Here is a 12,552-nt window from a genome sequence, read left to right on the forward strand (position 1 = left end):
TTGCCCTGTCTTAGTGCAACAAGGTAGACATGGCGTAAAACCACAGATTACCTTAATAGTTACTTAAAATGGTGAGAAACAAGAACTTTTGTTTTATAAAGATTCATTATTATAGAACTTAATATACACAGAATACTTAGTTCCAATAACACAATTAAATAGGTAATCACGTTAGATAAACTATTCGAGAAGGCATAACATATTACATAAAACGTGTCGCAACAATCTCACCAGCCTTCGTGAGGCCTAACATTGACATTGTCTTACTTACTAAGGATATATTTACGACTTCATTATAATGTGTATTTATCTAATCCCTTAATTGATATAAAAGATAAAATTGAGGCCATTCTGCGATATAATTTTATGTCAAAAACATTTTTTCTCATAGCACAGTGGCACGGAGTTTGGTACAATACTATAAAAGAGATATTTGCCCAGCTTTGGGAGAAGTGGAGAGAAGATTTATATTAATCCTGTTAACAATTAAGTTTATTGGTCAAGGGCCATTTATCACTTTTTGTTACGGCAGTAACAAAACAAAGACGGGCTCAGGATAATACAATGGGAAACCCTAACTAAATTAATTAATAACTGTGAAAACATAGATATAGTATAAGTACATAGGAAAATATAAGGATTCTTTTTATCAATCTAGTTATAACAGCTTTGGTATTGTGACGGGTTTTCCAGTATTCATCCTATTTCCTACTTATCCTAAACTATCCTTCAAATTCATCATCCCAAATGCGGTTTCTAACACAACTGAGAAGAAACTATACAGATATGAGGAACGGCGTTTTACCTATGTGTGCTTATCGTTTGGAATGTTGGAGCTGAAATGCTCACTGTATGTTCCCTGTTTTTCAGTACCAGCATAGAGTTCACGTAGCTACCCTTTGTGATATAAACATGTAAAGCCTTTAGTCCCGAGCCTGTGTAATACTGTTCCTTTCTAGTAACATCACATCGAAAACTTGTTATCTTGTCTGATATGCGTGACTGAACCTCCACATTTTTGTCTGCCTAACTTGAATATTTAGAAATATACAAATTACTCTGTTCACTGATCTGTTGCGAACTTTCTAATCACCTTAGGTACACCTGTGTAAACACAGCTTCAAGGTTCGTTCTGAATTCTAATTCTAAATAATCAATTAATTGTTATTTATTTTGTTCAAAGTTTACGGAAATATCTCCCGCCTTTATTTCTTCATCGACGTTCAACTGTCTTATTTATTGCTCAATGTTACATAATCATTCTTTTATTGTTATTTATCGAATTAAATAATACTTTACATAATAGCTAATGATCTGACGCAGTGTTTCTTTGTGAATTCACTCTACCTTTGTAGGAATCTAGGAACACTTGTGTTTAGACGTGAATAGTAAGTAATCCTCACACGTAACCGTCGAACGTGTTACGACTCACAAGCACTAACGAGACCAAAAAATAATATCACTGCAAAACAACCGACACATTACATTCATCAATAAAGTAAGAAGGAAGTACAAATCGCATTAAAACGTGTGCATATGTAATTATTTGATGATTACACATTTACTTAACACCATAGATTTGCTAAATTAAAAGTGCTTGAAGCACGCACCGTTTTTACGTATAATAATTTATTTAAATTCTATTGCTTCAAAGTTATGAATGAACGCGTATTACTTATTTACGTTGATTTGTTGACTTCACGATAATAAGTCAAAAATATCACGGTAGATAGCGTTAGTCAATAAATCGACGTCGTATAAATTCGAATACCAAGTTAGATTTAGAGCAGTATCATATCGATCAACAAGCATGTCCAGTGGCCACTCTGGCCGATAACACCCCGAATCCGATGCACACAACCTGGCTACCTGTCGCGAATTAAATACGCGCATACATAGGTTGTTTTGAAGCCGGTCACTACGTAAATACACCTATTATCAGTAACGGCGGTGTTCAACCGGCCTCGGAGCCTCCAGAGAGCGTCGGGTGAAAGTCACCGCGCAGAGTCGCAGACGCACACCTCACCTCAAGTGATAAACACGCTTCTACAACTGCGCCTAACGAGTATATCGATTCGCGATTAAATTATTGACATTTCCAAACAAATAAACAAAAGAGCGGTCGACCGATGCGCAAGCGCCACGCGACGCGTCACATTATCACGTTCAACGGAGCGCTGTAAGAGCTGATCGTCTGATAGTGTGGTGCGGAGGCGCGGGACCGCCGCCGGCGCACGCTGCGAACCACCGTGCGAGCCGCGAGTGCGCCCTCAGTCGCGACCATGTTGACAACGAGCGCCGTCGTAGTGCTGGTGCTGGCGCTGTGCGCCGCCGACACCGGCAGCCCGGGCCCCGGCCAGGGCCCGCCAGCCACCAGCGCAGCGCCCGCGCCCACCCAGCTGGACGTCGCCAACGACACGCTGCCAGCTGAACAATACTTCATTGACAAAATATTCGACAAGTACGGAGATAAAGGCGTCATTACATTTGAGGTAAGTGTAATTGTTTTCCTATGTATGTATCCAAATTGTTTCTTAGTTTTTAACGTTCCTGCACTTCACATTATAAGAAGCGAGTAAAACCAGTCCCTGTTGTTATTTCATCAACCAAATATGAATAATATATTTTAAAGAATTGATTCATAACCCTTTTCTCTATTTCCAAAACGAAAGTTCATCGAACTTAAATGTAACTTCACAATTTCTATCAACTGTTACGACAGTCCTTATCAACAGCTTATCATTATTTTGTTAAATCCAACATCAATTTGATAACTATTAATTTGAACTAAATATCAAAAAATCTGACATACCTTTCTTAGGTACATTTTGTATAGCATTTCTGAACAGTTTCTTCTCAAAACATCAGTCATCTTATTGTGGTTTCAGCGAATAGTTTGTTTTAATGATGTATCAAACGCAGGTTCAGGCACATCGCATTTAGTATTAATTCCGAATCTTCACGCTAGTGCAAATCAATAATCAATTCTTGCTGGAATTCTTAAATTGTGTTTATCAGTGCTTACACAAATCACAAACATCTCCTACTGGGATTATAATTGCGGAAAGGGAAGTCGCAGATTGTCTACGGGGACTAGAAACGTCGCATCGTTGCGTTGAATGTGGAACAAATTTTATCTTGCTCTATGATTATCAAATACCTACGGAATCTTAAAGGATTTCAAACTTAGATATGACCGTACATGTGTGTTTAAATTACCATTACAAATATGTAGTTTTACATTGTATTTTATAACATCTTTAATAATTTAATCTTATCCGCTTATTACATTGAAGTGCGACTGTTTTCAGGTTACACCTATGTTTTAGTCGCATAAAAATGCTTGATGACTTGTGATCTTTCTGATAATTTGATGACTGTTTGAGTGATAATTACAAATTAGATAGTCATCGAAAACCGTGAAATGCCGTCAGTAATTTTTCTTTCTGTTACCACTTAATAAACTGATATTATTTAGGAAATCTGAGCTGCTTTGTATAATAGTTATGTTATGCCGATTACGTGACGTACATGCACACGTAAATTAATTTCCACTGGTGTGTAGCCGTACGCAGATTGCGTACCGAACACATACACATAATAATGGAACACTTGACTTTTATTTCTGAATTAACGTCAAGTAGAAAAAACTGCAAAAAAATTACGCCTCTGGGGTATTGTTCTCCCAGGGAAAAGATAAACACATAGCACGAATGCCACCAGATGTTTTGAATTGTACCTAAGAGTAGGTTTTGATTTGAGGTGGATCACTAAAACACAAGGCTATCGTCACCTACATTTTGGACATATAAATAAACATGACGAAAAAGCGACTTCTGGTGGAAATTCAGTTTCATCAAAAATGCAATGAAAAGCAATTTCCTCACACAGAGAAAGGAGGTAGGAGTTTCAGCAATGGAAAAAAAAATTGGGGAGTTTGTTCCACCACTTCTTCTTCCCAGCAAAAAGACATAGGACGTGGTGACGGGCGGGCGTTTTGGGGGCTTTTTTGTAAATTTGACGTTCAAAAAGTGCTGATTTTCAGCCTGCTTTGAATAAATGACTTTTTGATTTTTTTTTTAAATCGTCAGACAAAACGACTGAGATCTTTAAATTGTACATCCTTAATTTTTAGAAAAGGGTAAACGACGTGTTATGCTACTTCTCCTTGTGTATTGCTGCTAAATTAGCAATACATTCATTTAATGTTACAGTTTCACAAAAACAATACCTACGGTACCCACAATTTAAGCGGGTCAGAATAAACAGCATAAGCGTTATAAAAAATCGCAAACTGCAAAATCGGGTCAGTACGTAAAAAATACTAGAAGCGAAACATTAGAACAATTACACCGCGTTCACGAAGAGTATCACTATCGATTTCTTATTGACATGCATTTTGTGTCTCGGATTTCCCAAATGTGAAAGCAGACCTGTATACCATCATTCACAAACATTGCCTACACCTTCTTCCAAAACAATTCTATACGGGCCACCCTGTACAACCGAAATTTTTATAGTATCAATAATATTAAGTAAGTCTGTTTTTGCATCCGGACTATCTCGCGCCGCTCAGACTTTCCCAGAATACTCAGACTAAGAAAAATCCAGGAAAATGCGGAACAATAGACATGTCAACACACCTAATCGAAAACGCAAATATGTGCGTAAATATGTGACACGAGTCTGTTCAATATTTGAACAGTCAAACATTGTAACCATCTACTTTGTAACTCGTCATCACAAATTGTTTTAAAATAATTGATTTTCATTACCAACAACGTTTTTGCAAGGGATTCGTAACTCATCTATGCTGTCAGTTGGACACACCCAGAGACATTTATGAGATTTAATGGTTACTAAAGCCGTTCCTTAGTGCAGAATTTCTATGAGAATCTGTCACTAAGGAGTGACTTAAGTAATCATTAAATGTCTCTGAGTGCGGGGGTAAGTCGTATAAAAATTACAAAGGTTATAAATAGACTACAGTTGTTGACAACTTTCTTTCGGTTTTCACAGCTTCTTACAATGTCTGCAATTGGATGCAATCGTCGGCACGCGTGCATACACATCTGCGGGCGTGACGTACAATCTCTCGTTGTTTTAGCGTTGACATTATGTGCACCTGTAGCCTCCTAACAATGCGAATAATTATGCGATAAGCAAACATAATTGAACGATTTTGTTAGTAAAACTAATGTTTTTACTAGTTCTTCGTGTAGTATAAGGAAATGATTACAATCCTACTGTATTTACATAAAGGTTCTGTTTTATTAATTGTGATTACGAAAGAAAGTGGCTACTTTTTAGAACTCAGTGACTCCAATAATTTCGAAGTTTTAAAAACCTACTTCTTACTAATATTATAGACGCAAAAGTTTGTGAAGATGTATGAATGTTTGTGACTGAATGTGAAAATAGATAAATAACAGTCTAAAAACTAAATGCAAAGTGCTGAACCATACACTTACATTACCAAGGCCAGTATCGTAACGACTTTCCGGAAGACACAAATTAGTACCATACAATACACACATCTTCATGTGTAGGAGTTAATAACAATTACAACGACGTTTGTTGATTATTTTAGAACTAAGAAAAAATCTATCATCAATTAAGTGCCTACTGGAGTATAAATAACCAAAAAATATTGAAGAGGTCAAAGAGTGGACCCCTGAGGAACACCTTTTAACGTCGTATTAGGTATCGGATATACTTAAATGTTAGTTAGCTGTTAACTACTGCTTTTTGCGTAATCCACTGCACATTAAGTTACAAATAGTAACCCAAATTAAAAAATGCCATTGTTGGTAGGACTAATTGTGGCAAGGATACTTAGTAGAACTTGTCAAATGCTGTTTTCAAGTTCACACGATATGCCGTGTTTTGGAAAAAATTATAATTGAAGGTACATCTACCAGTCCTATGTCAGTATAAGGGCAAATTATATATTTTTATGATAATAGGACGTGTATTAAACCTAATTAATATTAATGAAAATTAATTAGTTAATTATTATGATGTCGATCAATTTATTATGAGTTAGGTTTACAACAAGAAATACATTATAAGTAAAATAGAACTCAGCTAATTCAATACTATGACAGAAACAATAACCATTCGGTCACCTTGATATAGATCATTAAATTGTACGATATCCATTTAAGACCACTGCTTATTAATATTTTTTGAAGATCAATGTTACACTCTATTGTTTAAAACATTATTATGCGAGGTGTCAGAATAAATATATTGGAAGCAATATTTTATCATCTTAGAGAGTCCTGTTCTCTATCCCGCCAGATCTTATCCCTTTTTCGAGATGAACCCCGAAGCATAACTTGACGGGATCTCGCACGGGATTGACAACACTAAGAAATAGATTACTCTATACGATTGAGATCTATAGAGTAGCTTTAATTGTTTCACTTGTAGATAATAGCAATAGCCTAAGAGGTATTCATACTAATACATGTTAGCAGTCTGCATGGAATACCGAGATCTCGATTTGCCGCATTGTAGGTATTCCCTATATCAGTAGCATTGTGGATAGTAACTCGGTAGGTACACGAAACAGTTATTCTCCCACGGCTATATTTTTGGATATTCATCTTCAATAATATTTTTCATCAAATAAAACATGTGTAATATCTTCAGATACAACATAATCTTTAGCTATCAAAATTTTACGACCGTTGCGAATTCAGAATGATACCTTTATTGATAAGGCTTATTGCAGTTATCGTTTGTGGTGGCACTTGTTCAAAGCCATCTGTCCTTCAACTTGACTGGTAGACTTCAGTCACAAGGTTCATGGTAAAATTAAAAAAAAACGCGACAAAGCAGTCCACACCTTACTTGATCTGCCGATAGCAGTTAAGCTCAGAATTTAATTTGGCCTTCTCGATACAATTATAAAGCGATAGTAGGTCAGTTGTATAGAACAGTTTACATAATTGACGATGCGTTAAAATTATGAGTAAGGAATCAGGAAATAAGGTGCAATAAAAAATCTGAGATAAGCAATCTCACGTCAACATTTCACTCTTGCTATGGAACATTTTATCAGAATAACTAATATCTTAATGTTAATCCACTAATTCTAAGTAATTACGCGTTTAAATTACTTTAAAAAGCATTGATGTTATTAGTTACATTATTAGATAACGACTGCAAATGATTAGGTCACTCAAAAATACGAAATAAGTACCCAATTAAATAATTTGTAGATATGTTCGAATCGATTTAGAAGCACAAACTATCTAACTAGGTACTTAGCCTTTTATTCACAAAATCTACCCCAAATTCTCAATTCACAACAAGCTATTTTTTTTCTTTTTGCAGGGTTTCGAGCACCTGCTAGACAGCCTGGGGCTCGGTGGCCGTGTGTTCACGTCGCCGCACGACCTCGCCATCCATCGCATCAACGGCACCTTCCGACAGCTGCATGACCAGCAGCACAGGCACCGCAGATCTCCACCTCCTGGTCAGTATTCCCTATAAACTTTAATCTGCCACGCCATTTTCACTTTATCGTAAATCTCGCAAAAACACGTTCCGCCCATCTTACTTATATTGTAAAAAGTAAAATTACGTCCACGTGTAACCTCCTTTGCAAGTAAAGAATCAGCTTTATCTATGTAACAGAGTAATTAGAAGGGTTGTTTGATAACTACAACAATCCCTTATCGGTAGAGGAAACTCGAGACAAGATTTTTACAGTCGGTAAACATTTCGCTTGTACTTTGTAATAGAGTAAGATAATAACACTAATAATTTGTACCTATTTACAAAGCAGTATATTTACAATTCCGGAACAGTAGAATCATGATAGACAGATAAATAAAATACAAAGTCGTATTTATTTGTGTATCTGAAATAATAAGTAGGAGATTAGATAACAAGCGCATGGAATATTCTAAGCGATGAATAGCACATTAAAGCCACCCTAATAAAATAATGACGTAATCATAAATGCGACAACTAACATGCCTTACTACCAGGGTGGATGCTGAATAATGATCCATCTATCCATAAGTAATCAGCTATCTGCATCAATTCTGAAAAACCTTAAACACGGTTGCTATCCATCTTCATACCATACTTTTACTCTCAAAGGGTGTAATATCGCACAAGTAAAAAAGTACATTTTCACTTAGGTTTAGACTACGAACGTCATACAAAATCATCGTACGGAAAACTTTAATCACACACACGTGAGTGTCTGGCTTACAGGTATAGTAAAAGTATAAACAATGTATGTTACAAAGAAATATCGAGTTCAGTGAAACAGCGAAACGTGACATTATTAAACCTTGAAAGTTAAAATGTAAACACCTAAAGGAAAGGAGGAAACATGGCCTAATCAGTGTTCATTGAAATAAAATTGGTAATTTCAATTTACCCTTGATTGGAAGTGTCTATGCAAAAACTTGCAAGGCTACACCATGAAGATTGTTAAGCTAAGGTTCAATTTGATATCACAGCGCCATACTGTTTACTTAATTTGATGGAATCATTTGATGAAACAATTTTACTTACCGCAGTCTCTTTATGTTTAACAATAATAACAAAAAGAGCGACTTATTAGATTTCCTCATCTGACAATCTTAATTAGGTATTAGTGTTGCTCAGTTGTCGATTACTTAAACTTTCAAAATCACGGGCGTACATCGATTAGGAAAATAAAGTCGCCTGTTAAATCTCCTATGAACGCTTTAATAAACCATGACATGATCTTAATGAACTTAAGGAACCACATATTCGAATGAACCAATTGTGCAAAAACATGAAAACCACTTAACTGCAACGAATTTCTTCAAACTTCGTTTAGCATTAGATACAGAGCTGGCTAAAATTAGCTACAACTTGTACGAATTAGTTTTGCTCGTAATTAACAAATGACAAATAGAGGAAAACGGCTAGTGATTTTGGAAATCACTGAAAATAGTATCTGATCTAGTCTAAATACAGAAATCAATTTACTTAACAAAGTTGTTCCAACTTTTTTCAGCAGCTAACTTGTCCAATTGCTCATTTCGTACTATCCTTTAGTATATTAAGTAGTTTTTATTTTTTTTAGTTTATTTTCCAAAATATTATTTAAATAGCTATAACAAAATTCCTATTCTGATGATAAAAACTTAAACGCCTGTCTGATTCTACGAAAATACCCATTTTGCATAGAAATATAAAAAGTGCCTACGTACCTATGTATTGTACGAAAGCAAAAACTTACTATTGCAATCAACGGAATTCCATTTCCTAGCCAAGCGACTGTCACGATTTTTTATCAATTTCAAAGGTAGCCAAAGTACGCTATATTCTTCGCTGAAGTGTGACCAATCTCTTGAAATTGCTTTTTATGATTCAATCCTTTAGATTTTTTTTCTCTTTAGATAGGTAAATATGTGCTTAACTAAATTGAGATCTAGGCTACAGTTGGGTGTATTCTGCGCGATATTTCCTTGTAACCTTTAAACAGGTCGAAGTGTGCCTCCAATAGAATCAGATATAATTGTCCTCAGAAGAAACGTCAAATCATTAAATATAGTAACAGCTGTTTTATATATTGTTCAATCAACGAAATATGAACAAAGTTTTGAAATCCGGTGTGACTTGTACCAGTGTTTGGTAGAAAGCGATGCAGATAGTTCCGCTGCTTTCTCGTTTATTGCGACAGCATAAACGATGTCAGCCGTAACCCTTATATGTTGGAAGATAACTTTAATCATCAACATACATTTTATGCATGATTAGAAATTAATAACTCGTAAACTTCTCATACAGGCATATGTTAAAGGTACCTATTCGTTTCATGCGAAGTAATTTCAATGAAAATATTTAAACTTTAACAAGTCTTTTGTTGAGATGTTCTGGCCTAGTCTTTATTGCCCGCATTATGTCCCTGTGTCCGCTAAAACAGCTCATGACGCCATTGGACGAAGAACTGTCCTTTATAATCGCGATTATCCTATTACCGAGTGGACGGCTGCTCTTGCGTAGCCGTCTGACCCCGGCCAAGGATCTGTCACATAAATCCATGAATGAATGTATTGTTGAATATTGTCATTGCGTTGCACGTTTATCACAATGTACCTAGTAACTACACACTTATACATATTAAATAACAAGTTGATCTTAAGATAACAAACGTAGATAGGGTAAAGCCTACCTGACATTTTAGCGAGAGAGTGTCTGATTGTACTTAATTTTAAATTACTAACGAATATTTTATACACTTACAGCTGAACCCATCTTGCAAAAACCATGTCTGTCTCCGAGAGAAATTTTGGAAGTGTATGGGATGGAAAACGAAGCACCTGGAGTGATAACAATCAGGCCAAAAACGTTCCTGGAAATGTGTCCCGCCTTAGTATATCAGCTAGATCAACGGTCTTGTTACAAAACAGAAGCACCTGCACCAAAATTGGACAAGTTTTGGAGTGAGTACTTATACATAAAAATTCAATGAACTCGAAACTTCCATCTAATTAATGAGTAACTATTTAATAATCCACGTTAAACTTCATTTAATTCAATGTATTTGTTCCAGCTTGGATATATGCCACATTAAGTATATTAGTCATAAGTGCAACGGGGCTTCTCGGAGTAGCAATAGTGCCATTACTAAAGTCGGTGATATTCAGCCACGTTCTGCACTTCCTGGTGGCTGTAGCTGTCGGTACTCTGTGCGGAGACGCGCTCCTGCATCTACTGCCGCATGCACTGAAATCACACGGCCCTCCCTCAGCCCCGCAGGAAGAAACCGAAGTTGTTTTAAAATGCAGTGTTACCTTCCTTACGATTTTACTTTTCTACAGTGTCGAAGCAATAATGCAAACAATAAATGGAGGTCACGCACATTCTCACGATTCGGGAATATCAGTCACCGACATAAAATCGGATTCAGGAAAACAAATAGAGCCAATAGAACTCGGCGCAATGATGCCGGGTTCACCTCCGCCGCCGGTCGATCGACCGATGACGTCTACAGCGCTCATGGTGATTGTAGGAGACGGACTACACAATTTGACAGATGGGCTAGCAATTGGAGCGGCCTTTAGCGGAGATCCGGTAACTGGTTTCGCAACAGCATTGGCCGTGTTTTGTCACGAGCTGCCTCATGAGCTCGGAGATTTCGCTGTGCTGTTACGCTCCGGAATGAGTATCAAGCGTGCACTTTATTACAATCTACTTTCTTCAGTGCTCAGTTTTATGGGCATGGCAGGTGGAATCTGGCTTGCAGAAGATCATGAATCTGCTTCCCAGTGGATCTATGCCGCAACAGCCGGAACATTCTTTTACATAGCACTTGCAGATTTAGTGCCAGAAATTAACGAGAACAACCATGGCAAAAGTATTAATTTACTACTTGCAATTTTGGGAATACTCTCGGGTGGCATTATAATGTTAATGATTGCTCTTCACGAAGATTCAATTCAATATCTTTTTAGAAATGCAGAACAATAAACCTTAGTCAAATTAAAAACAATGCTCGGTTATGAATACTTATATGACGTGACTTGACGTGTGCGTTAGTGAGACTACTGTGCGTTCACGAGATGTTTTTCGTCAAAAGTGGTTAGGTAAAAAAAATATTATGCGTAGCAATATGTTGAAATATTGTATCATAAATAGGTCGTACCTACCGGTGACGAAGACACTGCCTCCTCGGCTTCGATTAAAAACTAAACGCTCGAAGCGTTTATATTATGAGACTATCAAAGTGGTTTTTGTGAAAATATTTTTGCAGTACATGTTATGTGATAATATTCGTACTCATGGTTGTTAAAATTGTATCTACTAGGTACTGTGTATAAGTTAAGACAATACTTTCTCTCGAAAGGGGTTTTGTAAATGTTGAATCAGAATTGTGTTTAGTATGTAAGTATACCTATGTAAGAATCTTTTATTGGCAATGTTAATTGCATTATTTCGGTTTACATAACGATAATTGATAGATGTATTTTTTAAGAGACAATCCTTAGGTAATGTTACTTATTCAAGATAGGAAAAAGCATTCCAATAATAGTATTGTGAGGTTGTAAGAATGAGGAGTATTTATTAAGTAGTCCATACCAAAATTCCAAATAGGTATATCCGCTGATCACGATACAATAAGGAGTTAATTTCATGCCCATTTAATGCCAATTTAATGCCAATAAATTCATAAAATTCCTTGTGTCATTCTAATCAAGTTAAAGCAGTGTTAATTTTTGTTGCTGACCAAACAAAGTTTAACGAAATTAGGCGACGTTAACGTTTTCTCAATGTTAAGTTCCTAAAGTCAAGTTTTGTAAAATAAGACAGAACTTTTTTATAATCGTCGCAACTGAATGCTGCAGGTATGTAATGTACCTACCTAATACAGTTAATTAAGATAGTGATCATGTGATGTATCAACCATAGTTTAGCTGGTAATCTACCAAAACTGCTGATGAAAGTATTAAGATGATAAGTATTTATTAAAAACAACATAATTATAGATGCCCATAATGTTGTAATTGCCTGTTATTTTGTTTCTGTGTAAATAGAAGTTTTTTTTAAAGA

General features: G+C 36.1%; 1 protein-coding gene across 1 annotated transcript; it reads left to right on the forward strand.

Annotated features, from left to right (window-relative positions):
- Positions 1-1,794: 1,794 nt before the first annotated feature.
- On the forward strand, positions 1,795-11,582 carry LOC110376952 (zinc transporter ZIP10). Its single transcript, XM_021335613.3, has 4 exons — positions 1,795-2,492; positions 7,345-7,486; positions 10,248-10,445; positions 10,556-11,582. Exons 1-4 carry the CDS (start codon positions 2,283-2,285, stop codon positions 11,470-11,472), a joined length of 1,467 nt encoding a protein of 488 aa, XP_021191288.3. The 5' UTR covers positions 1,795-2,282; the 3' UTR covers positions 11,473-11,582.
- The last annotated feature ends 970 nt before the right edge of the window (positions 11,583-12,552 follow it).

Source organism: Helicoverpa armigera, chromosome 6 (assembly GCF_030705265.1).
Source record: "Helicoverpa armigera isolate CAAS_96S chromosome 6, ASM3070526v1, whole genome shotgun sequence".
Lineage (NCBI taxonomy): Eukaryota > Metazoa > Arthropoda > Insecta > Lepidoptera > Noctuidae > Helicoverpa > Helicoverpa armigera.

What these genes read in the sequence shown, in the direction of transcription:
- LOC110376952 (XM_021335613.3), top strand. Translation starts at nt 2,283, where the DNA reads ATGTTGACAACGAGCGCCGTCGTAGTGCTGGTGCTGGCGCTGTGCGCC. An exon ending in AAGGCGTCATTACATTTGAG is followed by an intron (nt 2,493 to 7,344) that starts GTAAGTGTAATT and finishes TTCTTTTTGCAG; the next exon opens with GGTTTCGAGCACCTGCTAGA. An exon ending in AAAATTGGACAAGTTTTGGA is followed by an intron (nt 10,446 to 10,555) that starts GTGAGTACTTAT and finishes TATTTGTTCCAG; the next exon opens with CTTGGATATATGCCACATTA.